Here is a 27,741-nt window from a genome sequence, read left to right on the forward strand (position 1 = left end):
AAAACTATATATGCATCTTACATACAGAAATAAACACAAACATGATTAACTCTGTGTGACCAGAGTATGGAACAACAGATATTGTGATGGACTAAGGGTCCACTGGCACACTGTTTAGATTAGTTAATAACTTAATACTAGTGAGCCCAAAAATTATAAACATCTGCATTGATTTGCTAAAACAATGAAGTAACCAAATCAGCACGTACCTTCTCAGGCAACATTTTAAACATGACAAGAACCTCAGACGGGTGAGGAATATACCACAAATTGAGAAATATTTGTCCATCCTCAGTCAGCAAACTATGTGGGCGCTCTTGAAATGTTCTGAAAAAAAATATATACAAGAGATGTCTTATATTAAAGTGGTCAAGAAGACCATGTCTTTGTTTAGCTTTGGTGGATCTTGTCTTTTAATAAATCTAATTAAGGTGCTCAATTCAAGTCAGGTTTATTACTGTACAACTAGGACGCATATCTCCGTTCCTGTCAACTACATACAATGGAAGATATCATCCCGTTACTAGGAAAGGTTGAGGATTTTGTTTGCTTTTCTGAGGGAGAGGAAAAAAAACAAGGGAAAAATGTGTTTTTGCTACTGCAAAGGATTACATAGAGAATCTTACAGCAGTTTAAGTAAAGCGTACTGACGATATAATCAATGTTTCTTTTGGTGAAGTTTGGGTTTTGAGAGGGATAACATAATATGTGATTGGTGATCATTTTAAAATGAGGATAGAAGTTTGTTCTGTTGTACTACTTTCAAGTTACTTTATGTTTTCATTTTTATAATTCTGTAAAAAACAAACAAACAAGTAAGTTGGAAAAGACTTCAAGATCCATCAGGTGATTGTTGTATGGAAAGATCTAAAGCTATAAATGAACATTTAAGAATGAACCAAACTTAAGGTTTATTTAGGTTTTAAGTAACTTCACAAGAAATATCAATGGTGTTATAATATATGAAATCATATATCATATATTAAAGTTTGTTAAATAGAGTCCATTGTCAGTTTCCATCCATTTGTAAGGATGGGTTGGGTTTAAAATGATTGAAACATTGAAAGGTATTGGGAGTCTTGGGGGAATGTTACAAACCTGGGATTTGTTTCAAGAGCTTCTTTCTGGATTGATTTTGTTCCTTGGGGGAGTCCAAAGACAAAATATGTTTTCCTAACAACCGGAAATTCCTCTAGAATATGATTTATGCTGTTACAATAAGCAATGATCTGTCCTCGAAGGGAATAGCTGGAAACACGTCTATGTAACCTAAACAAAAGAAGAACATATTTCACAATGAAAGCCTAGAACAAGATCATGACACCATAACCCAGTGTGACATGATGGAGTAACATGTAACGTGTAATCAAGGGTTTTGAGCTTCATTTTTAGAAGGTCTTCCTAACAATTAAACTTAAAATGGTGACAGCAATTTGCTAGGGGGCGAGAAAACATTGATTTACAGTATATGTGTCTCAATTATTTCTAATCGTATTTTAATAACGTATTAAACAGATCAAAGGTAACTCACGATTGACTGTACTCAATTACAAGCTCCCTTTTGATTTTTTCCATTTCGTCCTGAAATAAAATAAAAATGTGTCAATCTCCCTCTGGAAAAAACTCTTATATCAATAAGAGTTCAATAACTATGTAATACATTTTTTTTCAAATTTTGGGCCCCAAAATTAAGGTGCATCCTATACATGGGAGCGTCTTATACATGGGGAAATACGGTACATATTTAGGACACAATGAAAAATCTCTGTGCTAATCAGACCTGAAGTGCAGTGAACAATTAATAAACATTTTGAAGCATAATGAATACAGTCAAATAAAACTGTCCAGCAACCAATTAGGAATATGTTCAGAACACTTGTGATTGGTTGGGTATAATACTGAAAATGTATTGATTTTTTTTATGCAAGCTCGTTTTCCATGCATGCATATATTTATTTCCCCAGTGGTGTTCTACAAAAGGCATAAAATCTGTCGAACAATTTATTTGTGACACACTTCATTGGACTGTATGTGTTGAGTAGTAAAAATATATAGATTTTTCCAAATAATATTGGATACATAATACATTGTAATATGCATACTTTTTCATGTTTTTTAGTCCTGCACTATGTCATAGAATTTGTGAAAGTTTCCTTGTGTATTTTTGACCCTTGTGATGTAGTCCTTACAGAGTGAAGAACAAATAAATGCCCCCAGGGTGAGCCATTGTGTGGTTCTTACAGGGTTTCTCATCACTGTACCCATCGATTCTTTCTTGTGAAGGAACATGTTTAGCATTGTATCACGTGGGCCCACTTTTTCAAGCTGGATAGACACAAAAGCTTCTGGAAGCCTGGAAAAGAAGTATAATCAAAAACATAAAGCCTAACTATGTATGAAAGAAATATGTGGTTTGGGAGACAGCAGCAGCAGTCCCATACCTACCAGCTGAGCTCATTTTTTTAAACAAAAGGTACAATGGCCATCACAATTTTTGGGCTGTCTCTCAGTGTCAGCATAGGCTTAGGTTGGTTGAGGTCTCATAGGCACTAAGCTTATGCAGATAGGCACACTACAATCTCTAGCTAGGCTGTTTATCATCACTTTTTGACTTGGGGGTTGTCAATCAATCTTAAACTAATATGGCCTACAAAGGAATTTTGAGTTATGTGCATATGTAAAAAACTGACATTTGTTTTTCTTCTTGACAGTTTTTATCATGGTTATCATTTCGGAAATCATCATCAAATCTTTGCTTTTTATAAGTGATTGTCCCCACTAATTGAATCATATATTTGAAAACAGCGGATACGAATGTGGGGTCAATGTATCTAAAATGTTTCACCTGACATCAGTCTTTTTATTTATAAAGTTTGAATCCTCCAATCAGAAATGATATTAACATAAGTTAATTTAAAAAAGAAACTACATAAGCCAATGTCTGTAATGTAAGGTAGAGAGAACCCCTTGGATTTCTTTTGCAAGAAATGCTTTGTTGACCATGTATGATACATACTTAAAACAGACTAATCTATGTGTTATGTGTCATGTGAGGCCAGCTCAGCCCTTCTTGCAGAATAAACTTGCTAGGGTTGGCCCTTCATAATGCGCTGTGATCCGTGAGTTGAAACCGCAGTTCTCCTGCAAAACTCGTACTTTATTGATGAAGCCTCATTCTGAGTGAAGTACCTTTTCTTATTCCATTGTCCTTGTGAGGGCTTCCCGCTACTGGCATGATGCATGGGTGCTATTGACGCTTGGTTGTCCTCAAACGCATATGATGCAGGATTTCTCTCATTTATAGAATTGCTCTGCCTTCGTACCTCTGATTGCCCATTCTAAAACATTAACAAGACTTCTGAGAAACACCAGTAATTACAACATTATTTTGGTGCACATTTATTTAGCATTGCGGACTCCAATGTTATTATTATGAATACATTTCCTTTTGATATATATATATATATGTGTGCTGCTATGCATTTGTTGACATATATAATGCACACGTTTACTATTTCTGCCAGCTTTCTCTTAAAAAAATATTGCTGGAGTTGATGACATGTAACAGCTTCATGTTATTGAAAGGACCAAACACTACAATGACTACATTGCATATTTATGGACAGTCTTGTATCTAGAAGCTGATGTCCTTTATTTAGCGTTTTTAGCTCCATCTTTTAAACACTTTCACTCGATCAGATATTTCCACTGACAAACTCTTCCAGACCTTAAATTATTATGTTAGTTATTTGAGAACTGATTTATCATTAGAGATTACAGAAATAAATTAGTGTTAGTTTGTGGCCACAGATACCATTTGGGTCTCAGGTACATCATATTTTTTGTGCTGACCTTTGTGTCATCCCCACTGTGCCATGCACAAGAAGCCATGTGACAGAAGGCGGCAAGCTGGACAGCTGCCACCAGTGCATTCTTCTGGCTGACTTGACAAGCGAGGGCCACTTGCATATTCTCTACACCAGATTTATTCAACAGCTTATAAAATAAAGATAAAGACATATTAACATTAACCAACCTTCATCATCATTATCAAGAATATGGAAAAGAAAAAATGTCGGTGCGCTAAGCTAGTCACAGGCTCAAATAATACAAATGTATAATACGAGGCCTACCAAACAGGTGTAAGCAGGGCCGGCCTTTGGGGTGTGCGACCTGTGCGACCGCACAGGGCGCCACACTCCAGGGGGCGCCGCCGCGGGGTCCGCCGCCGCCGCGGGGTCCGCTGCCTCCAGTAGCGTACCTAGCGGGGGGGGGGGCGTTCCGCACCGGGTGCCGCTCATCAGGGGGGCACCCGGCACCCCTCCAGAGACGGACAGTAATGTCCGCCGCTGGAGGAGCAGGCTCGCAAGGGAGTGGTATCGGAGGTCTTTAACAGACCTCCGGCTCCCTTGAGTGATTTTAAGCCGGTTCAAGGATCTCCCTTGAACCCGGCTTAAAATCGCTCAAGGGAGCCGGAGGTCTGTTAAAGACCTCCGATATCGCTCCCTTGTGATCCGCTCGGCAACAGCTGCTGTGCGCCGGTCAGATCCCGGCGCACAGCACTGAAGCCGCGCCCACCGCTGTCCGTGCCCTCTGACCCGGAAGAAGACAGAGAGGACAGAAGAACTGAAGAAGAGGAGCGAAGAGGAGGAAAAGAAGCTGTAAGGAGGAAAGGTAGGAAAGCATTCAGTGAGAGTGAGAGTGGATTGGTGTATGTGTGTGTGCATGAGTATATGTGTGCATGAGTATATGTGTGCATGAGTATATGTGTGGATTGGTGTATGTGTGGATTGGTGTATATGTGTGGATTGGTATATATGTGTGGATTGGTATATATGTGTGGATTGGTGTATATGTGTGGATTGGTATATATGTGTGGATTGGTATATATGTGTGGATTGGTATATATGTGTGTGGATTGGTATATATGTGTGGATTGGTATATATGTGTGTGGATTGGTATATATGTGTGTGGATTGGTATATATGTGTGGATTGGTATATATGTGTGGATTGGTATATATGTGTGTGGATTGGTATATGTGTGGATTAGTGTACGTGTGGATTGGTATACGTGTGGATTAGTATGTGTTGATTAGTATGTGTGGATTAGTATGTGTGGATTGGTATGTGTGTGGATTGGTATATATGTGTGGATTAGTGTATATGTGTGGATTGGTATGTGTGTGGATTGGTATATGTGTGGATTGGTATACGTGTGGATTGGTATACGTGTGGATTGGTATACGTGTGGATTGGTATACATGTGGATCGGTATACGTGTGGATTGGTGTATGTGTGGATTGGTATACGTGTGGATTAGTATACGTGTGGATTGGTATACGTGTGGATTGGTATATGTGTGGATTAGTATATGTGTGGATTAGTAAGTGTGTGAGAGTGATGGGTGTTATGCTGTACCATTTCCAATGTCTTTTTCATGATCTAATTATGCTCTAAAAGTACATCATAACTCCCATCACTCTGTTCCATACAGTGGCAGAGCTGGGAGGCAGAGGCCTTGCATCCCCACCGCAGGACTCCTGAAAGGTAAGTGAACTTCAAAGAGAGAAAGGCTAGATAGTTAGGAGGGGGTAGATAGGGAGAAGGGAGTGAGGCAGGGGAAAGGGGGTAGATAGGGAGAAGGGAGTGAGAAGGGGTAGATAGGGCAATCATACTCCTATCATGCCAAGTCTGCGAGTACATCCTGGAATCTGGGTATGCCTGGGCATGATAGGAATGTGATTGCTGTTAATCATATATATATATATATATATATAATATTGTTATTTAATTGTTTTGTCCTATTTTGGTGTGTTACTTACTTTAAATAAAAGTGTTAGATTTCTTTATGGTGTGGGGGGGTCATATTCGGTTTTGGCCAGGTAAATGCTGCACTTTCGGTTTCAGTCCAGAATTCGTTTCGGTGCATCCCTAAGCCAGACAATGAAGTGGTAGGCCTACACCACATCAATGTTTGGCGTAGTATATAGTGATTGGGGTTTTGTTACAAGTTTTTATTCCTTTCTTTTTTTGGGATGGGGGGGCGCCAGAGGAGTAGTCCGCACAGGGCGCCAGAACACCTAAGGCCGGCTCTGGGTGTAAGCATGCAGCAAGAAACAGTGTATTGGCTGTACAATGTATACAAAAAACAAAAACTGTCTGCGCTTCTTACCCTAATAAAGTTGGCAACAAATATATAAACATAATATAAATCAGAGGTATGTCCCACTACGTAGGAGGTGAGAGTAGGTTCTCACCCTATTGAGAGTGTGCCTTGACGTGGCGGGTGAGCTTAATTATGCTTTGGCCAATTCATATAACCAAAACCTCTCATTTATATTATGTTTATATATTTGTTGTCAACTTTATTAGGGTAAGAAGCGCAGACAGTTTTTTTTTTTTTTTTTTATTATCAAGAATATGATTTTGTTATGGAAGAAAGAAGTACAGAAAAATATTTGATTGCTGTGTCTCCCGGCAGAGTATACTTTACTAGTGCTTTGACTACTCTCAATATACTTTCCATTTAGAACCTTTTCCCCATCCTAAACCCCATGAACACTCAGAGTGACAGAAGATGTGGGACTACTGACTATCCCAAAATGTATATGTTTTTACTTATATGTCATTCTCAAAATCAGCACTTTTTAAAAAAAGAAAAAAGAATCAATGAAGTCTCTAGTTTTGTTTTATGATTCAATGTTTGTTTATACTTAAGATGATCTTATATGTTATTCCTGCTAACGAAGTGCTTGGCACTTATGTATTAGAGGGTCATTCCTAATTTATGAAGAATCACTTGTGGCTTATGCTCATATAATGGACACCGTTGAAGAGAATGGGTAACAAGGAAGACACACAAATAAGGGAACTACCCTAACAAAATAATATCTACACCACATTTACTGCTATGTGAGACTAGGAATGCAATACTATAGATCTTATGTTATCAAACCGTTTCTATGTTTAATGGAAAACTATAATGAAGATATTTATTCTAAAAAAAATCAGAAAAAGACAATTCACTACATGTTGTGTGCTGCTAGCTCCTAAAATTACAATTCCATGTAATCATTTCTGATCCTACAATTACACCAAATGTGATATTTGTTTTCAACCTCAAAATATTATGTCCTAGATACACGAGAATGGGTAATAATTTGTGTTTTGTCTAGGGATTTTACCTGTAATACACCATCTTTTGTCCAAAAGCTAAATTTCCCAATATGATTATCATCAATTTCATGAATGGCAAGAAGCTGTGATGATGGTGTATACCTATCAAATAAAAACAATGCAGATATATTGCTTGTGTACTGTACATCAAGAATGTATAATTCCATTAAATCACAATAAATATATACTAATCTCTGGCATATTTGTTTTTACTGTGCACACAGAGCAGTATAATTAACTAGTAAATGTGAAACCTAGCGTTAGAAGAATGTGAATGTGAGATGAGACAGGGCTGGCGAGGCATTTCAGCAACACTTACTGAGCTTAGGAGGCAATCATTTTCATTTTCAGGAGCTTTTCTCCCTTTCTCAAGTCTAAAGCATTTGCTTTAGACTTGGGAAAGGGAGAAAAGTTCCCGAAAGCTTGTCATTCCGAAATTCTGTTAGTCCAATAAAAAAGGGATTATCACAAGACAATGATTTCATCTGCTATTTGATATTGACACCACTGGAATCATAAGGCTACAACCTCTACTCTAATATATATATATATATATATATATATATATATATATATATATATATACCGTATTTGCTCGATTATAAGATGACCCTGATTATAAGACGACCCCCCAAAATCTGAATATTAACTTAGGAAAAAAAGAATATGCCTGAATATAAGATGACCCTAAAGGAAAAAAGTTTTACCAGTAAATGTTAATTCATGTAAACTATTTTTTAAATAAAAGCTATGATTGAGATAAATTTTTTTTTTGTTTTTATTTCTTGTATTTTCCAACCTGTCCCCGAGTTACGCACGTCTGCCCCCAGGCTTGCCACACCAATATGGCACTGTGGCCCATGATATGCCTTTTAACCCTCTATATGCCACTGTGCCCCATGGTATGCCTTTTGACCCCCTATGTGCCACTCTGCCTCCAGAAATGCCTTATACCCCTATATCCCATTCTGGAATTTAGGGGGTTAAAATGCATATTATGGGGCAGAGTGGCATATAGGGAGGTATAAGGCATTTCAGGAGGCAGAGTGGCATTAAGGGAGTTAAAAGGCATTGTATAGAGCACTCTGCCTCCAGAAATGCCTTATACCCCTATTTCAGGAGGCAGAGTGCTCTATTAAATGCCCCCTTAACGCCACTCCAGAAATGCCCTATGCCCCCATTTAACTAACACACACACACACATACTCTCTCTCTCTCTCACCCCTCTCTCCCCTCTCACCCCTCTCAGCCCTCTCTTACCGGTGCTTCCAGCCGGGGCAGCGGGTTGACGTCGCCTTCCGCTGCAGCCGGAAGGAGGTGGAGTTGGCAGCGGGGGTTTGTATGCGTCCGTCGCGTATACTTTCCCCGGCTGTCAGAGATCAGAGTTCCCCGCACCGGTGCGGGGAGCTCTGATCTCTGACAGTCGGGGAAGGTCTACGCGACGGACGCAGACAACCCCCGCTGCTAGCCACACCTCCTTCCGGCTGCATCGGACGTTGTCTACGCGGATCGTGTGTGTATGATGGAGGGGGGGGGGGACAGGAGGATCCAGGTCTCCTGCAGCGGTGCGGGGGATCTGGATCTTAGTCTCCTAATCAGACCTCTATTTGAGGTCTGATTAGAAGACGACCCCGATTAGAAGACGAGGGGTATTTTTCAGAGCATTTGCTCTGAAAAAAAACCTCGTCTTATAATCGAGCAAATACGGTATATATATATATATATATATATATATATATATATATATATATACTCTGACTCAGACCTACACTGATTTTACTGCTGCCTGGGTCAGTCAGGGGAAATCAAAGGCTCAGATCCGCTATCAGGACAGTGCCTGGGAAATGTATGGGATTGGTTTTACATTCTCTAAAGACCACTACAGAACACCAGATTCCATAAATCATAATTTCACACATTCTTTGTCGGTAAAGCATTCTGATTTAGAAATGTTGGTTGCCTTTAACTCATTCATATAAAATATCTATTAAATGTATATTTTTTCTTAAATCACATTTCCTTAAAAGAGTCAACAAAGATGACCACTCACCTGTCTACACTGCTGTCATCCTCCAGAAGAGAAGTTATGAACGTAGGAGGAAGCTTGTCCACTTGCCTCTTGTGAGATGCAAACTCAAAGTGTACCGGTCTCAAGTATAGGTGGAACTCATTAAATCCCATTTCTTCTGCAAAGATCTTATAGCTCCTTTAGAATGTAATTTAAGAGAATGTAAGTCACAACACCTTTCTGTTGCACATACAAATGTTTCTTCATGGTCATAACGCAGCTAATTTATAACAGCATTATATACCTATACCTCTAAATCTTTGATTTTTTTCAATTAATTTCTGATACACATATGCCAATAACTATAGAAAGATAACATTTGCCTGCCCATTTTTCTTGAGCTGCAGACCTCAATCAGTCTGGGTCTCGTCTTAGATTCAGGATCCATTCCATATGCCTAACCCATGCATTCTTAAGTTCCATCACTTTATTTGCCTCCACCATTTATTTATGTACCACCTTCTTAGTAAAGTAAAACCTCTATACGCTACACCTAAGCCTCTGACCCACTTTTAGATTATGAGATGTTCTACTCGTTTGAAGTAATGTTCCTTCCTGTACTTTGTTAAATTGCTTTAAGTATTCAAATGTTCTTTTTCTAATGGTGCTGTTCCACCTGACATTCATAGCTATACACTAACCTCGAAAGAAGTGCTGTTTCGAAGGACGTCCCTATTAACCGATGGCGAATAGTGACCAGCTCTAGAACCTTGCAAAATGTGTCTAGAGCAAACAGTTGTTTAGCACGGCCATGTTTCTTCTCTTCATCTACTGACTCCAAGACAGACAAGCAAAGATCCGTAATCATCAAAGGATCCTCCACAAACACCTCTTCAAACAGCTAAATCACAGAAAAAAATGCCAAAAAATGTAACTAAAAGATTCTATACATTGAGCTGTCTATATCACATCTATCTTCGCATGTCTCTCTACTGTTTCTAGTAGAAATCTTCTGTCTATGTCTTACCTGCAACATCCCCTTTCTCCTAGGTCATGCGAGTCGTCCAAGTGCATAATTCTAATTCTAAATGTATTTCATTTATTGCAAGCAGCTGTATCATATGCCACTACATTTAAAGTGTCCATTATAAATTTGGATTACTTTTCTATCATGGCGTGCAGCCATCTGTTAATAGATATACAGTTAGGGCGGTCATCTAGCAAACATCTACTTAAATGTATTCAAGCTCACATAATCTACAGATATAAATAACTCATTCTGTGAGACTTCAGACATGAATCAACACACTGAATAGGACATTTGTGAGCCTAGCTCACTGGATAGCTATATTACCGGTATATCTATAATATTATTATTATTATTACTACTACAGGTTTAGCAACATTTCCATAACCAAAATAACACAGTTGGTATAATTTAAGGTCAGGCATAAGTTATATTTTGCATAACATGAACATCCATTTTCTGATCGTGTACCAGATCACAATTTGTTACTTGTCATGATACCGAGATCCTTACATCTCTCCGAGTGTTATCATTGAAAGATGATTTGTGATCTGTTGTCGACAGCCATTCATCTATCGCTAATTGGAGGACTTGTTTTTCCAGACTGGAAGCCTGCCTTGCTGTTTTTGTTTGGCAGATATGCTGGAACTCTTGATAAATATGATCCAACGCTTTGGGGATCAGATACGCCAGTCCCAAAGAAGGGTGAAATTCCAAGAGATAGACATTTTTTAAAGCAGGGCTTTAAGAAAAAAAATATTATTTTGAGGTTAAGATTACAATAATTATTAAGCATTCCCAGCTCATATAATACAAACACATATGTGTAGCATTACTTGAATGGGATCCTGTTCATAGAAACGTAGTGAATGGTGTTTATGACTGTACAATGCAACACACCTCCAATGTGCCAAGAGCTCAACCTCTGACCATTATCAAGTTAACTTAGTATGTATGTTCTCCAATCTATAGCTTGATGATAAGATGGATCTAAATATCTAGAGTAAATGGATTTTGCATTCACGTATGAGGCCAAACTTTTATCGTCTGGCTGCTTTACTGACGTTTTTTCTGCTCACTGCTAGAATTTTATAGCCTGTCAGGGTTACTCTTCTTGGACCAGCTCATTACCCAGCCCACAGCCAGCCCCCTCAGGATATTTAAACAGTAAGGGTTCACTTCCTCCTGGCCCTTGTGTTGTTTTGGCTGCCAGTGTGTTTATTCTGTGTTGCTGTGCCGTGGATGACTTGGCTATTCCTGGCTTCTGATTCCTGGCTTACTTCCTGACTTCGTTATTCTCCGTGTTCCTGAACCGGTTTATCTGAGTATTGCTCTGGCTTCTGCCCCCGGATTGTCTTTTGAGTTACGTTTTTGGACTACAATTTTGCTTAGTTTCCAGTATTTTTAATAAAGGTGTTTTGCACTATATGTTTCTGTCTGTTGGTTCCTGGACAACCCACTCCTAAAGCAGCAGTTTATTAAGATGTTTCCTGTTGCTCAAGATGGCGAACCCATGATGGTTAGGAGTGATCCATGGAGTGGAGGAGGTAGTCAAAGGGAAGACATTATAAAGTAAAAAAGTGGTCACATGGTCACCTGGCAGGAAGTGGTAACTTCACTAGTCACTTTCAGGAGAAGCACATGAATGTTACTCAAAGAGTTCCTATGCAATAAAGGTGTAAGGATTTTAACTGGCTTTACATTTCATGGTCTGAATATTATTCCCTTGGCTCCATATTGGATGGTTGTTTAGATGACTCAGATTAATGTATTTTTAATATTGATTCATATGTGCTCTTCTGGTTAAGTCACTTGGGCTAGTAAATCTTTTTGATCTCCAACTCCTTTACGATAGCTTTGTAATACAGAAATACTGTACCACCCAATACAAATGACTAGAGGAACATAAAAATGTAGAAGTACACATACCAACTGGTGTTAAGTGATACAAGTGGTTCAGTAACGAAATTCATAGGAAGTCCATATTCATAGACACCGCCTCTTTGTCCATTTCGCCAAATCTTCTTAACAAACTCTCTCTGCCTTTCAATCTGTATGACATATTAATGAACATTTATATTGGCATCCTGCATTTTTTTCAATCTCAAAAGTCCAGGTATGGACAAGAACAAATCAAATGGATAAAATGGTAAGCAGGAAATGAGTCCAACTGAACACATTTCATACAAGACAAGGAGCTGGACTTGGGGAACGAGAATACATGAATGTGTGGGGGAATCTGATGAGTCCCTCCGTGTATTTGCAAGGCAGTAAGAAAGTTAATTTACAAAAGACACTTATATTTAAGTCTGTAACTCTGCTTAAGAGCTGTAACACTCATATGCTGATGTTGCGATACCCATCCACTGCTCAATGGATGCACATGCAATATACCGTATTTGCTCGATTATAAGACGACCCTGATTATAAGACGACCCCCCAAAATCTGAATATTAACTTAGGAAAAAAAGAAAAAGCCTGAATATAAGACGACCCTAAAGGAAAAAAGTTTTACCAGTAAATGTTAATTCATGTAAACTATTTTTTTTAATAAAAGCTATGATTGAGAAAAATATTTTTTTTTGTTTTTATTTCTTGTATTTTCCAACCTGTCCCCCAGTTACGCACATCTGCCCCCAGGCTTGCCACACCAATATGGCACTGTGGCCCATGATATGCCTTTTAACCCTCTATATGCCACTGTGCCCCATGGTATGCCTTTTGACCCCCTATGTGCCACTCTGCCTCCAGAAATGCCTTATACCCCTATATCCCATTCTGGCATTTAGGGGGTTAAAATGCATATTATGGGGCAGAGTGGCATATAGGGAGGTATAAGGCATTTCAGGAGGCAGAGTGCACTATTAAATGCCCCCTTAACGCCACTCTGCCTCCTGAAATGCCTTATACCTCCCTATATGCCACTCTGCCCCATAATATGCCTTTTAACCCCCTAAGTGCCAGAGTGGCATATAGGGGTGTAAGGCATTCCAGAAATGCCCTACACACACACACACACACACACACACACACACACACTTACTTACTTACTTACCGGTGCTTCCAATTTCCTGCTGTATTGCCGCGGCAGCGGGTTGACGTCTCATTCCGCGGCAGCCGGAAGGAGGTGGAGTTGGCAGCGGGGGTTTGTATGCGTCCGTCGCAAATACCTTCCCCGGCTGTCAGAGATCAGGAACTCTAGAACTCTGATCTCTGACAGTCGGGGAAGGTATTTGCGACGGACGCATACAAACCCCCGCTGCCAACTTCACCTCCGGAAGCATCGGTAAGTGGGGGGGCGACGACAGGAGGATCCAGGTCCCCTGCAGCGGTGCGGGGGATCTGGATCTTAGTCTCCTAATCAGACCTCTGTCACGTCTGCAATACAGCAGAAGATCCTCGCTGCAGAAATTGGGAAGGCGCCTCCTGGCGGAGATGGAGGGCCCAGCAACGAAACACCAAAGTGAATCACGGACACAGGAGCGTAGCGCAGTACAAAATCCAGGAACGAAAATAATAAATAAAAAATAATAAATTCAGGGGTCAGGCAAAAGAGTAGTCGGGGTCACGAGCTGAGGTCAGGGCAGGCAGCAAACATCAAGGTCAAAAACTAGCCGGAGTCAGAACCAATAAATAACAAAGGAATATGGAACGCTAGTGAAGGCTATTAGGCACTATCACAGGCAAAGGTGAAGTGCCTACTGAGGGTTTAAATATCCCTCTCACTTACAGGATCCTCCTACCCACCTAATTAGGGGGAGGAGGAAAAAAGATAAATGTCGCTTTAAGAAGCGTCATGAATATTTATGAGTTAGCCGTTCGCGCATGCTCCTGACTCCTGACGTCGAGGCGCGCGCCCCGTCAGGATCCAGTGATCTCTGCGGGGACGCGCGTCTAACCGCCGGACGGACCTGGCGGCGGCTCCCGCCAACGGAACGAGCAGGGGGCTGGACGCGCGGGCTGCGTCTCAGCTCCCCTACCACGGAGGAGGTAACACCTCTATTTGAGGTCTGATTAGAAGACGACCCCGATTATAAGACGAGGGGTATTTTTCGAGCAAATACGGTACTTTCTCTACTACAGATCAGCTTTTTAATATTCCATGTATTTCCTTTGAGGTTGAAACATATTACGTAAATGATCTAATAAGATAGGACATATGTATGCCATTTGGATAACTATATCACAATGGCAAGATATAATTGAATGTTGTCCAAGGAAAAAATATAATTTCCCCGAGTGTGGGTTTCAGTAATTCCTAATTTTCACTGGATTTTCCATGTATATTCTAGTTTGCGTTGATGTTTAATTCCCTTGCTAATGTAAAGACCCTGACCTGTTGTCTATTTTCTTCACTTATTCCTAGTTGTTATATAACACCACTCAATTTTAACAGTATATCTGCAGCTACTGTATATGTAGCTGAGTTGGAGTGGAGAATCAGTATTTGGATATGATGACAAATGGAGTTGTCGAAAAACAAACAAATCTAAGCCATTTTTTCTCATGATCTATTATTTGGCTCCTAAATTTGGAAGCATATTGTACATACTAGAGGTGTCTTCTTTTGTATGCATCTGTTCTTAATATTCCTGTACCTGGTTGTTCAGTGCATTTCTCACAAGCTGCATATGAAGCTTCATTAATTGGCACTCATCTTTGTAAGCTGTCAGGAAGTAATTGGAACTGATGTCAAACCGCGGTCGTCTGAAGATGATGTCAGTGATGGCCTGTGCCAAACCAAATCTTTCTTCTGGGTCCAGAACATGCTGGTAAGCCTCATAGTAACTATCTAGAAGCTGAGTGAAGGAATACAAAAAGATACATTATTACACTTACGTCCTTAGTCATTCCAGCTAACCGTATGTCTGAAAATTCACTGGAAGACAGGGGACAGTATACACGCCGAAACATGAAATCTCCCAATATCGGAATCTACTTTTATATACAAACTACCAATTGTGTATTTAATGGACTGTCAAAAGTGGAGATCTGACTATGATTACCAGCATTTGTGTACTTTGAATGGAAAATAAAGATTAGTTTAGTTAGTTATATACTAATTTTGTAAGTGCTCTTCTGCTCAGGGTGGGTAATGAACCACTTACTAATAGACAGCAGTGTATTTTGTGGCAATAATAATAATAATAATCCAATGCTGATGAATCCATTACCTGCTGTTTGTTTTCAAGCAGCGCAGCCTCCCATGTCCACAAATCAAGAAGCACAGCAGAACGATCAACATTTATACATGCCCAGTCTAAAAGGCCCGCAGCACCCGAGTCCTTTGTGCTTATTTTGAAACCTTCTGCAGCAGAAATAAGAGAAGTGTAAATTGCAGAGTCTCCAAACATTGCAATAAACTTTTACCTCTTCACTTCTCATGACATGTTTATAATAGTATACCCATGTCTACATTTTTTTTTGTATATGAGTAAATTATTTGAAAAAGCAACTAAGTCGGAAAGACATGCTGAGTTCAAGTGGCTTACTTTTATCCCTCTGAATGAAGTCAGTAGTCACAAGTAGCAACTGTTCCTCAATCTCTTTTAGATCTTCCAAAGCTATATCATACATGATAAAGGCCCCTCTCTGATCCTGAGTGTGGATCATTCCATTCTCCACTGTGTAGAAGTCATTGTGATTGTCCATCTCTGAGAACTCCATAAATTGGGCGTTGTGCACCTGAAGGTGAATATATTTAGGGCATCACAGCTAATAGACAATAGCAGATAATATTGTAGCCATTTGCAATACTAGAAAAATATACAGTGCCGTTAGAGATGGAGAATACACTTTATAATTACAAAAAGTGCATATTCAAACTTTCAAGAGCCATTACTTTTGTTTATTAAAGTGTTTTTTTCCTGTTCTGGGTCAGTTGTAACAATAGAGGCCTATTGCATATAAAATTTTAAGTTGGGTTTTGGCTGCTTAAACTTTGCATTAAACAACTGGTATTTACCTGTTCTATATATATATATATATATATATATATATATATATATATATATATATATATATATAGACAACAATAACAACAAGAACCAGTAAAAATAAAAAGAAACCCTCCCAGATCTATACAATAGCTGAACTAGATTACCTTGAAGTCTGCTGGGGTGTTGTGCATGTAAAGATGACATCCAAGTCCCTCAGACACACCAGAACCTCCCTGTGCTGCATTTACCCAACATGGCTCCTCACCAGCACCAGGCATCTGGTTACTAGAAGTAGCCGTGAGACAATTAGTGTCGATAGTTAGTGTCCTCTGGATAGACCGGAAATAATTCAAGTATCCAAGACAAGCGCGCTGAAATAAAACAGTAAACAGTTTTATTAACTAATAAAAGAGCTGGAATACATATTTGTATATATTTGTTTGAGAGATTCGGTAACCATGTCCAGACCCTAAAGTGTTTTAGAACTGCCTGTGGTGACTGTTGAGGAACATGGGCAAGAATAGATGGAGAAATTATTAAGTCACACCCATATCTATCTCGAAGTACCTGTGGAATTGTGACACTTTCAACTAGGTAGCCCCAGGACCACTGTCACACATTTATGAGTCTTATCTTCTTAATGTCTAGTCCTCATCCATTACAGTAATCATGTTAATCCCCTATGGTGCCTTCCATGTTAAAAATGCTCCCTCCATCTTACAGCAGACTCTACAACAGACTGACTCTATCCCCACAGTTGATTGAAAAAAGTCAATCTTTCTTAATTCATGCCCCTTCTCCTTTAAAACAAAGCCTGTGTGATTCCCAGAGACCCTTAGGCTAGGCCCCAAAGGCCAAAGAGAAATCAGAAAGCAAAACACCAAAGTTCAAGTTTCCTGATAATCTTGACATTACCTCTTTCAGACAGAAAATATATCACTGGGTGAGAAGGTGTAATTGTTAATAATAATGTTTCTCACAGTAGAACAGATACAGAACCTCTGAAAACTTAGTGAGGCATGGACAAACCATGGACTGTAAAATAAAAATTTCATGGAAACGTATACATGTAGAAATGGAAAGTAAAGGTTATTCCATAACAAATTTCAGTATACAAATAATGCAATTTACAATGTAAACAGTGAAACAGTAGCTACCTCTTCAACTCCCTCTGTGTTCTTAATGCTCATTTTAATATATGCAAAAAAGAAGTTGCCTCACCTGGAGTTCTCTGATTCTTAGATGACGCAAGTAAAGACAAGACAAGTAGGCTCCTTTCATCATCACAGGATCATTACTGTTATTATCTTCTGCCTCTTCTAAACCCAGTAGCTGCAACATGTTTTGGAAGTTGTACCTTTATCAGAGTGAGCAGGAAATTAATTTTAAATTGGCAGGTATGGTGCACATTGAGGTTATATAATGATGGTTGTCATCTGATTTTTATCTTGTTCACAAAGAGGAATGGTGAACAAAGAGGAATGGGCTGAATGATGCCAGATTTACCCTGTTAACCAATTATAAGAAATTAATAAACAGCCTGACTCTTAAGGTGACCCTAGGACCCATAGCTAGGACGTTCCCAGGGCCTCTTGCCGTTCTTTCCTTCTGCTCCCTAGCTTGATCTGAGAAATAAGGCTAGCCATGTAAAAGGATGAGGATAACCTCTAACAGGATGCAAAGGCCATAGAAGAGCAGAACAAGAAAAGAGATGGCCCAGCTGCCTCAAAGCCTGGTACTCAGTGTAAACAACCTTTACCCAGATCTCCTCAGAAAAGCACAGATTGATTGACCATTAGATACTTGAGATAATCCTAATCATTGTCGTTGGAAAAAACATGCCCAGAATCACCCTTACCCTGTTTCCTTTTTCTGCCTAGATGATGTGGGACGTTTGCTTGAACTGTCTGGGATTTTTTCACCGCTCTGCTGTGAAGATAATACATCACTTGGGTTTTGATCCTGCAATAAGATTCCTATGTTAAGTTTTGGGCATCTAACAGTACCAAGCTCAGTTGCAACACAGTTACACATACCACACATATGTATTGCGTCTCTACCTGAAGAATGTCCATTGGACAGTAAATCTTAACCCAGATTTCATAGCTACTTTTCATGGACATCCCATGAACAGGTGAAGGCTCCAGGACCCTTCCTGCATGCTCCTGCAACACCTCCATTACTTTCTCAGGATTTGAGATCTGGAGGACAATGTTAATGAACGAATTAATGAATCAATCAATCAGCAATGGTAAAGACAATCAAAATTTATTTGGGGTGATTTAGAAAACACTTGAGTACTGTAAGCACATATAGCCACACCAGTCAATTTTTACAAATTAGCTTTGTTAGACAATAAAATATTGATGTGTGGACAGGTGATAGAAGTGCTGATTCATTTAAGATAACTTTTTTTTTATCTTCTTTATTGACTGGAAACCTTGAAAGGTTTCCCATAATTGTTTTTCTCTTAGAAGCGAAGAACTTTGTTTACATAGTTCTTGAAATTTAATCATAATTAATCTCTTTATAGAATTTAGTTATCATTCTGTGATCAATGGACCTTTAAACGGGCCCATTTATACCATAGATGACAGTGCAGACCTCCATAGCATGTTTTCTGTGGTAAAGATGTCATGCTGCAACATTGTGTGTAAAGAGGCCATGAGGAGAGGAAAATACCTCATCATCATTACAAGACTAGGATGCTGCTCTGCGTAAGGCCTAGGGTATTGCCCTCATAAATAATCACTGGCACCAGCCATGTAACTAATTTTCTTTGAAAGAAATAGATGGTGAAAGGTTACCAAAGACACACAATTACACTTTTTTTTAGCACAATTTTATGTGACCATATATGTTACAATTTATTTTCTTGTGTAACGCACATTATTACTGTATAAAGTATGAACAATTACCTCAATAAACTGAGACTGGAGACGTAACAGCTCATCCACCTTTTTTTGTTGTTTTAATTTTGTCAGATATTTCTGCTGCCATGGATCTCGCTTGGGTTTTATCTGCATGATAAATTACAGTGGTGTATGAACCTAGATGAAGTATAAGCACAAGAGTATACACTACCAGATTACTCTATTCAACACTCAAGGTGCAGTTTAGTTGGTTTCTGAAAGTCTCCTGTTGAGTTTTATCAAGTTCAGCTCCACTGAGTCAAACTTATAGCTTATAGCTGTCCATTTGATTGTCAAGTAAGTCTGTTAGTCAAGTCGCCGGTCAAGGTTTGATGAAGTCAAGTAACCTCAAACTGATAACTCAATGATCATCAATTCAACTACATCTGAATACACAAGTTTCTATTACACCATTACAATTTGGGGCAAATTGAGGCTTATTCAAATTTAGCAACTCTTTTATCTTTGAGTTGAAAGTCAAAATGAATATGAAATCCTGAATATAAAAGTTGGGTATTTTGGCTAACATGTGCAAATATGTGTCATGCACACAACTAATTTACATTTAGTTAATTCGCCTTCATTGAATAGACCCCATAAATAGAAGAGATGAAGTATAATATATATCCCCTTCTAGTTTCTTTAAAAGTCATTAATCAAAAATCCAAGTTAACAAAGGATTAAAACAATAATAGGATATATTTAGCTTTTTTAAAAAAAAAAATTGAAAAGAGAGCATCGGCGTAGGGCCAGTCCAAGAGAGTTTATACTCTAGGTAAACTACTACTATCTTGTACCTCTCCCTGCATCCCACTGTTAAAATTCTTACCCACTTAAGTACCATAAGTATTTGCTTACACAGTGCCCAATTTGGTGGTGCCGGATCTCTCTCCATGTATTATTCTAAAAAAACAGAGCTAGCACACCACATACAACAATACTATATCACCCATATTGTAGCATAATACATCTCATGGGTGATGTACCTTGAAAAATGTATCCAGATATCTCTGGGAAAAGCAGATTTAGTGCCGCGTTGTGCTTTTAAAGCAACTTTTCATTATTTAAATTGCTTGCTGTTTATATTTAGAAAATGTGACTTGGTTATAGGTTTAATGAGCTTGTTTAAAGTTTATAGACTTTTATTACTAGGATTATTTTGGATGTGAAATGAAGACCGAGCTCAATGAAGATATTTTTTATTACATAATACTAGACTTGCCTTTACAAATGGAATCCAGTTTGCTTTCTTCTTTAAGGCCATAGTTGGGCCTCTGAAACCCCATCTGTCAGCAGATTCCAAGCCTGAATCATATACAGGAAAAGTCCTCATAGTCTGCTGCTTGTTAAATATTGTTCGGAATTTAGAAACCACCTTCAACAATACAAAAGAAAACAAGTTTAAAAAACAGTTCACGTTGCAGGTGAAAATTAAGGTATTGTAAGGGATTGCTGATTTCTTACCTTTAAATGGGGGAGAAGGTGAAAATAATCTCTTCAAGTGAAAGAATCATATGTTTAAAATCACTGAGTTAATTTATAAGAATGGTAGAATAAATGGGAAGACACGGAGACAGCAGAGAAATTAAACTCAGGAAGATGTACAAATTCTTAAAATTTAAAAACAGGAGAAAATAAATGGGAAATAGAGTAATTTTCTATCTTCCAATTTCATTTCATTTTTTGAGACATGTAACATTCTTGGATAAAGTAGGACCACAAAGACACGCACATATTAAATGATGATACTCCGGGTGGTGTAGTGTTTATTAACTTCCATAAGAAGTATTCCCACCACACTGGTTATGTATAACTTCAAATTCTTACTACATGTAATTCTTTCTATCTGCCTTTGACTACTTTCTATTATCATGGCTAATGGCTTGACTATGTATCCATGTTTTATGCTTCCTTAGATACCAACTTCAGATCTTTTAGACAGCTGTGTCCCAACCTCATATCTGCCCATAACTACCCTTACCTCATTCAAGCTATTGGTTCTGTAGCATGAAGGCTCAGATGCTATTTTTTGTTCTGTAATTATGTTCTTAATTTAAGCAATTGACAATATCATCTCCCTTGCCCAAAACATAATGCCATCACAATTCTAATATTGTGACCATTCTATACAGTACAGTGAAGCAGCAAACATCTTTTTAATTCCAGCATAATATGATTGTGCCAATAGGTTTGCAGTTGTTCCAACTAGTTGTATCTTTCCAGAAAAAAAGAAATCCTAGTTGGCAATAAAAGGCAAAACCAGCAAAAATTCAGTAATTAATACTTAAAATGTTGATTTGTTTAACGTATCAGTTAACAATGGAAAGTGTTCCTTTTCGCTCTGATTAGAAAAATCAAAAGTCTCATCTTTGCATTGGGTTTCCACCTACCAAAGAAAGAAGCTCCATCTCATGGGCGGTGTTCTTCAGTTTTTCTGTGTCATACTCAATTTTAAAAGTGGACAGCAAGTGACATAGCAGTGGCTTTAACTGCTTGGTCTCCGTTTGATGTTTTGGGAGTGACATACCGTCACCTTCGGTTATGCGGTGTCCTTACAAAATATAAAAAGACAGATTTGTCACTAGCAATTGATTAAAATGTGTTTTTATGCAGCAAAGGAGAAAATAATAACTTTGGAACACATCATTATGTAGTGAGAAGTTTTATTTCACAAATGTGAGTTTCCAAACAATTTCAATTATGAATGATATGTTTTTAAAGGACTGTCACTAAGTAGCAGGAATTTTATTGATTTGATCATGACGATATATACTATATTTACAAAAGTTGTAGATTGATAGTTTAATGAAGAAAAATGTGGCTTTTCTATAATGCATGCTAGGTTTCAAGTTATACAATTTCAAATTAAATTGATTGTATGGGTTATGTTAGATAACGTATCAGAACTTATCGGATTTCAGTCTAAGTCTCTGAGTAATACACTGCTTTTCTGGGGCTTTGAGTTAATGTCTTTAGGCTTCAGGTCTGGGAGTGATGTCTTGTCCCATCCACTCCCTACCCAGGTATTGCCTTAGTCCTGAACAGGTTTGGCCATTTCATGGCCACTTTCCACCCCTTCAAAGTCTTAATATGGCTAGAGCCTCCACCTTATGGCAGTCACACCTCCAGGAGAGGGGAAGCAACAGGCAACCTACCCTGGCAAGTTCCCAGGTATTGTTATATATTACAAAATGGTTGTATTTTTCTTTACCATCTTGCTCTGTTATGCAATGCGGACTAGAAGTGACAGATCCAAACATAGTGAGATGATGGGATTGGCTTTCAACATCCTTCCTATGTGCTTCCATGACATGCTCAACCCGGTCAGAAATAGGCAAGTATTGGAGTGTCTAAGGAAGGAATGTAAAAATGTTTTGTGTGATGGTTGCATTTTGATTCCAGGTTACCTAAATTTATGATCAATGATAACAACTAAAAAAGTAGAAAAGCCACAAGAAAATACAGAATACTCTCCAGGACAACAAAAATGAATTTCCAACAACCAAGTGAAACAGGTGGGGGGACTGAATCTCAGTTATGACATAAAAAAGTAATTAAAATTACCTGTCTATTAAAGCATAACTTTTATTTTAATCAGCAAAAAAGCTGTATATAGCATATTCTTAACATCCCAACCCAACTACAAGAAGAAAATTTAATTTGCTGCTCCTTTTTACTCTGGTACCTGCCATTGACACCTACTTTTCTATACAGTTATCACCTCTAAGTAGGCAACCTACAAGAATACATGCAGTCATATCCAGAGAGTGACACACTTGCTACTAAGCTTCTTAGCGTCACTGGACCTCTGGGCTCAGACGAGTGGAGATCTACACAATGAGGTTGACAAAAGCATCACCCAGGCATAGCTTTCCGGTAACACAGTTTTATGTTTAAAGATACAAAAACCTAAGTGCCGATCGGTCACACAATGCGTAAGTGTATGGATCAAGGGGATCGAGGGGATCGAGGGGAGAAGTTTCTTGTTTTGGGGTTTTAATTGAAAATGCTAGTGTTAGTTGATCTATAAACAGACCTTCATAAGAAAAAATTCAAGAAGTCACAATACAATACATAGAATTCTATTATGTTGCCTAGCATCATGTATACAACACAGTACACACCTGTACATAGCTGTGAATGAGCTTCACTGAGTGCAGGTGACAGATTAGCCACTGTAGGTAGATAACAAGGTCCTCCAGAGTCACTAAATTTATTGAATTCTTTTGTCCTGTCATCGCATGTTCTCTTGCTATCGATAGCCTCTTTGCTCTTTGTAGTGAATCATTGTATTCCTGCATGATGAAGCCAACTTGCTTCTATGAAAGAAGACAAGTAGAATCTTGAATTAACGGCAACAATAGCAACATTATCTATTAGACATGGGAGACATATGGGGGCCAGTATCTATGTAAAATATCATGTAATGTTACCTCCATGTCACCGACTAGCATGCAATTGTTTTCTGGTTATATAGATGAGGAAGGTGAGAGTTTGTTACACAGGGTATGATATCCTTCCATTGGAGGATCAGATCTATTCACACTTGGATATACCTGGTGAGTTCTCAGGGTAGGCTACCTGGAGCTCCCCCTCTTCTGAGGAAAGTGGGAAGACTAGATGGATCTAATGGTTCTTTTCTGCCATCAAATTCAATACTTCTAAGTTGGTTGAAATAAGGATGTCAATAGGGGGCCCCATTCATGACTACCAAAACACACACAAAATAAAAATAAAGTCCCAGCTAGTTTCTTAATGTGCCCTATAGCAAATGAAGGCTAATTTGTGTCATATGCCAAAATACTTTAATCCATGAAGCTACCATTGGGAGATTTTACTGCCTACCTTATAATGAGGATAACATTGTTCCATGACACTCGTGTGCTGACAAAATCTTTTCCATCTCAGCATATGCAAGTATTTACATCGAATCAAATGATCGATCCTGTCTGTGTAGAACTAAAACAGAATACAGAATTGTAAAACATATTGGGAAATACATATTGTGGTAGAATGGTAGGTAGAAGGTCTTGTTGAAGCCTGATGTGCCAGATGACAAGTCCAGGGCTGGGCATGGGTTAGTGCAATAGAAACTAGAAAAATAATCCACATTTTTCTGTGTTGGTTCTATGTGATTAAAATAATAAAATGACAAATTCCTGTAAGGTTTACTGCTGAACATACTAGTGATTGAATTCATGTTTTATCTAAGTGGAACAGCATCTTTAATTGCCTATATGCACCAACACTACACTAAGGGGTAGTTGCATGCATTAGCAATAGGCTTTACAATGGTGGGATTTTAGGTCTGCAGAACACAATAATATTCGAGAGGGGATATTACCTGGTGCAGCAGAAGAGGCACATTTTCCACAGTGTATTCTCTCCTTAAGCAGCTCTCCAGCTCTCTCTGCATGACTTCTGCCTGAATGACAACCGGTTTCGCCCCTGCCACCTTCACAGCACATAGAGAAATCAATAAACACCAGCACCTGGTCAAATTATCCATAACCTGATGTTAAAGATCATGTTGTTATGCCCTGTAGATCTCTGAATGATCTAAATAAGCCTGAAAATAAAAGTTGAAAGCACAGATGTATGCAACCAGACACTGTACATACCAAAGGCACACCTTTTAATTCTGTATTACATGTATTCTTAAATACGTCCCTTTTACCATTCCCAGTTGTTGAGACCTAACCCTGAAAAGTAAGAGGCGCTTAACGGTCATCGGCATCATACTTCAAGGTGACTAATACCACAGATCTCTCTTTTGTGCCTATATTTACCACCCATGGCTAAGTAATTGGTAGGTGAAAACATATGTTATCGTCGGTCATGGTTGCTGGAGAGACCAAACTAGGCCCACTATCCTAGAGCTTTTTGTCCAGGTTTCTCTGAATCAAATCAATGTTTGTCTATTTCTGAACTAAAGTAGCTCAAATTAGAACCACAGCAGGTGTTTCTGGGTATTATATTAAGATGAGAAAAATGGATAATGCCATATTTGCTCAAGAGGAATTCAACTCTTTAGTAGAAGGTAATATCTTTTACTGGGCCAACATAGAACAGGATGTAAAGTTACATACGATTTCAGGACCACAGAAGGTCTTATCTTCAGGTGGAACAAAAAACCATTGAGGTCCTGAAAGCATCTTATCTTGGCTAAAGACTTGATTTAGTTTTATATTAACATACATTTGTATTTTTTCTGTTTACCTGTAGTAGCCTTTTTAAAACCACCTCCCTTTCCCTTCGAAAATAAAGAATGTCTTTCGGTACTGGAACAGAGCTGAAATGTATATATTAAAAATGCATGTTACAAAATAATCACATGTACTGTGTGAATATATTTGTCATTTGACCATGGATTTACCATGGATCTGACACTGCATTTTGTAATCCCCCCCCCTTCTTTCTTTCTGTATCCTTATCGTGACAAACCAAAGAAAACATAAAAAAAGAAAAAAACTTTAAATAAAAAGAAGTTTGAAAAAAAAATGCATGTTACAAAATAAAAAGGAAAAGTAATAAAAGTAAACATTGCAAATTTAAAATAATTAAAGTAAGATAATGCTAAATTAACATATTGCTATGTCAATGCTGTAACTTCATTGTTCCTTTAAGTCAGGGGTTCTCAAACTGTGGCCCTCCAGCTGCTGCAGGACTTCATCTCCCATAATGCTCCTTCAGCTAAGGGGTTGGCTGAGGAGTATGGGAGATGTAGTCCTGCAGCAGCTGGAGGGCCGCAGTTTGAGAACCCCTGCTTTAAGTTAATGAATTTGAGGGATCTCCATGACATAGTGTGAACTACAAGTAGCCCACTGCAATCAGTAGCTTGTCATCAGGACCACCACATCTGGAATAGAGGGGTCAAGATGTCAAGAAATTATTGTTCATTCTATAAATGTCAAGTGCAATAGATATATATGGAAATACAGTTTTACACTACACCTTTACACAGGCACAGTTGAACATAGTATAATATACAACCATGAAGTATTTTTTGGGGATTTTGACACATGCACTGCTATAAAATTGGAGTCATTGTAATACTTTCACAGCATCAGAACTATTGCAGAAGTTACCAATATTTATACTTCCATTGTAGTAGGAATTGTGTATTTGTATCAGACTGCAGGTGTGTACCATAAAATGGTAATTTGGCTACTTTATGTACAGTATCATGGGAAATATACCGTATTACCTATGTGTATAAGGTGATTTTTTTGTTTGTCACTTAGATGAAAAAATCATTTGACTGGGAAAATCAAAATTATTTTTGCCAAATACCTGTAAGACCGACTTGGTGTGCCATGCAGCACCCCATTCTCCTCTATTTCTGTCTTTAACTCGGTAAGCTGGGTGGCCAGTTCCTTTTCCAGGAACTGGATCTTCTCATTTGATGAGATCCTGTAAACTTCACACATTCCTTGTCTTTTGACTAGAAATAAAAGTAAACACTTTTTTCTTCCCAAAATGCAATTAAATTAAAAAAAGTAGAACATTTTTATGCAGATATATAGGTTCTATACTACACACATAATGAGGACTTTTGTAGGGTGACCACAAAATCCATATACACTTCATGTGTTCCTGGTCAGCACATGTTTGTGGGATGTCTTGTGTCCTGTGCAAAGTGTATTTTATCTTCCTCATTAGTGTGGCAGTATTTTACAAGCTTGAATTGTTGAAACTTAACAAGGATCGCTTTTGGTTGAGATCAAGTTAGTGCCTGTGAGAAAGGGAAAGTTTGATCTTATGGCATTAAAGTTGAGCAGATTTTATGAAGATAAAATCCCCTGCTTTGGTCAGCCATGTGTTTTGTGGTTGTACTGTTCACAGCACTTGATTAGGTTGGTAAGAAAACCAAATGCACCAGGACCCTTCAACCTGCACGTAAATACGTCCTAGCCCTTTCACAAGTGTTATTTTTTGTATTTTTTGTATTTTGTTGTGCACGCATATTTTTTTATATGGTTTTGTGCTGAAAACAACACTGAAGACTCTGGTGGGCAGGTGGGCTGTGACTTCTGGCCACCACTCCTCCTTTTAGACTAGTGTGTCCTCTATAGTGGGCTCTAGAATATCAGGCTCTCTCTTGACTTTGTTCAGCAAGAGATGGAAGAAGTTGCATATCCTCCATGGAGAGAGCCCCAGAAGAAGATTGGGGACCTGGTTTCCATTGTGGCCCTACCATTTGGAGCACCTGTTCATCTTTCTTTCATCAGATAAGGGTATAATAATCTGCCAAAATATATTATAATCTATTTAAACGATTTATCAAAGAGAGAGTTCATAATGTCAATGATTTGTGTTGATTATGCGATGTATACTTTTGAATATTTACTTATGTTAATACATGATCATCAATTATACTACACATGGTGTTAGATTAGATCGGTCTTTTGATTGGCTATCCATTTATTGATATGTGCTATTTAAACTTTTACTTTTTACTTGTGTGGTCAACTTGATAAAGACCTCATCATGAGGTTGAAACGTTGTTGTTCGTCTCTTTCAATAAATCTGCCTGATGGAACCCTTGAGTGTCTGGAGCCTTTTTCTCTAATGATTTGTGTCAGGTCACAGGCTCACAGCTTACGGTCACAGCAACTAAAACGAAACATTGTATCTTGATGCTCAACATGCTGAGGCTTAGTGTAGCTAGACCACC

General features: G+C 38.5%; 2 protein-coding genes across 2 annotated transcripts in view; both read right to left on the reverse strand.

Annotated features, from left to right (window-relative positions):
- Positions 1-21,603, reverse strand: part of LOC128483976 (uncharacterized) — a 39,476-nt gene extending 17,873 nt beyond the window's left edge. The window contains exons 1-21 of the mRNA XM_053460298.1: positions 21,455-21,603; positions 20,287-20,439; positions 19,071-19,172; positions 18,213-18,353; positions 18,011-18,114; positions 17,374-17,509; positions 16,317-16,523; positions 15,706-15,898; positions 15,388-15,518; positions 14,812-15,012; positions 12,143-12,264; positions 10,727-10,955; positions 9,888-10,087; positions 9,229-9,384; positions 7,187-7,280; positions 3,853-3,996; positions 3,190-3,338; positions 2,242-2,353; positions 1,532-1,581; positions 1,099-1,269; positions 210-327 (exon numbers count right to left, since the gene is read on the reverse strand). Of these exons, the coding sequence (XP_053316273.1) occupies positions 210-327; positions 1,099-1,269; positions 1,532-1,581; positions 2,242-2,353; positions 3,190-3,338; positions 3,853-3,996; positions 7,187-7,280; positions 9,229-9,384; positions 9,888-10,087; positions 10,727-10,955; positions 12,143-12,264; positions 14,812-15,012; positions 15,388-15,518; positions 15,706-15,898; positions 16,317-16,523; positions 17,374-17,509; positions 18,011-18,114; positions 18,213-18,353; positions 19,071-19,172; positions 20,287-20,439; positions 21,455-21,589 (3,048 nt within the window). The 5' untranslated portion in view covers positions 21,590-21,603. The remainder of the gene's footprint in view (positions 1-209; positions 328-1,098; positions 1,270-1,531; positions 1,582-2,241; positions 2,354-3,189; positions 3,339-3,852; positions 3,997-7,186; positions 7,281-9,228; positions 9,385-9,887; positions 10,088-10,726; positions 10,956-12,142; positions 12,265-14,811; positions 15,013-15,387; positions 15,519-15,705; positions 15,899-16,316; positions 16,524-17,373; positions 17,510-18,010; positions 18,115-18,212; positions 18,354-19,070; positions 19,173-20,286; positions 20,440-21,454) is intronic.
- Positions 21,604-26,519, reverse strand: LOC128483977 (putative uncharacterized protein C6orf183). The gene is made up of 7 exons (XM_053460299.1): positions 26,358-26,519; positions 25,284-25,356; positions 24,409-24,519; positions 23,910-24,023; positions 23,189-23,383; positions 22,253-22,414; positions 21,604-21,615 (listed from the first exon to the last, which is right to left on the reverse strand). Exons 1-7 carry the CDS (start codon positions 26,492-26,494, stop codon positions 21,604-21,606), a joined length of 804 nt encoding a protein of 267 aa, XP_053316274.1. The 5' UTR covers positions 26,495-26,519.
- Positions 26,520-27,741: the final 1,222 nt, after the last annotated feature.

This window comes from Spea bombifrons, chromosome 3 (assembly GCF_027358695.1).
Source record: "Spea bombifrons isolate aSpeBom1 chromosome 3, aSpeBom1.2.pri, whole genome shotgun sequence".
NCBI classification, from domain to species: domain Eukaryota; kingdom Metazoa; phylum Chordata; class Amphibia; order Anura; family Pelobatidae; genus Spea; species Spea bombifrons.

What these genes read in the sequence shown, in the direction of transcription:
- LOC128483977 (XM_053460299.1), bottom strand. Translation starts at nt 26,494, where the DNA reads ATGTGTGAAGTTTACAGGATCTCATCAAATGAGAAGATCCAGTTCCTG. An exon ending in AATGTTATCCTCATTATAAG is followed by an intron (nt 23,384 to 23,909) that starts GTAGGCAGTAAA and finishes CTTCTTTCATAG; the next exon opens with AAGCAAGTTGGCTTCATCAT. An exon ending in TCATTCACAGCTATGTACAG is followed by an intron (nt 22,415 to 23,188) that starts GTGTGTACTGTG and finishes TTCCTTCCTTAG; the next exon opens with ACACTCCAATACTTGCCTAT.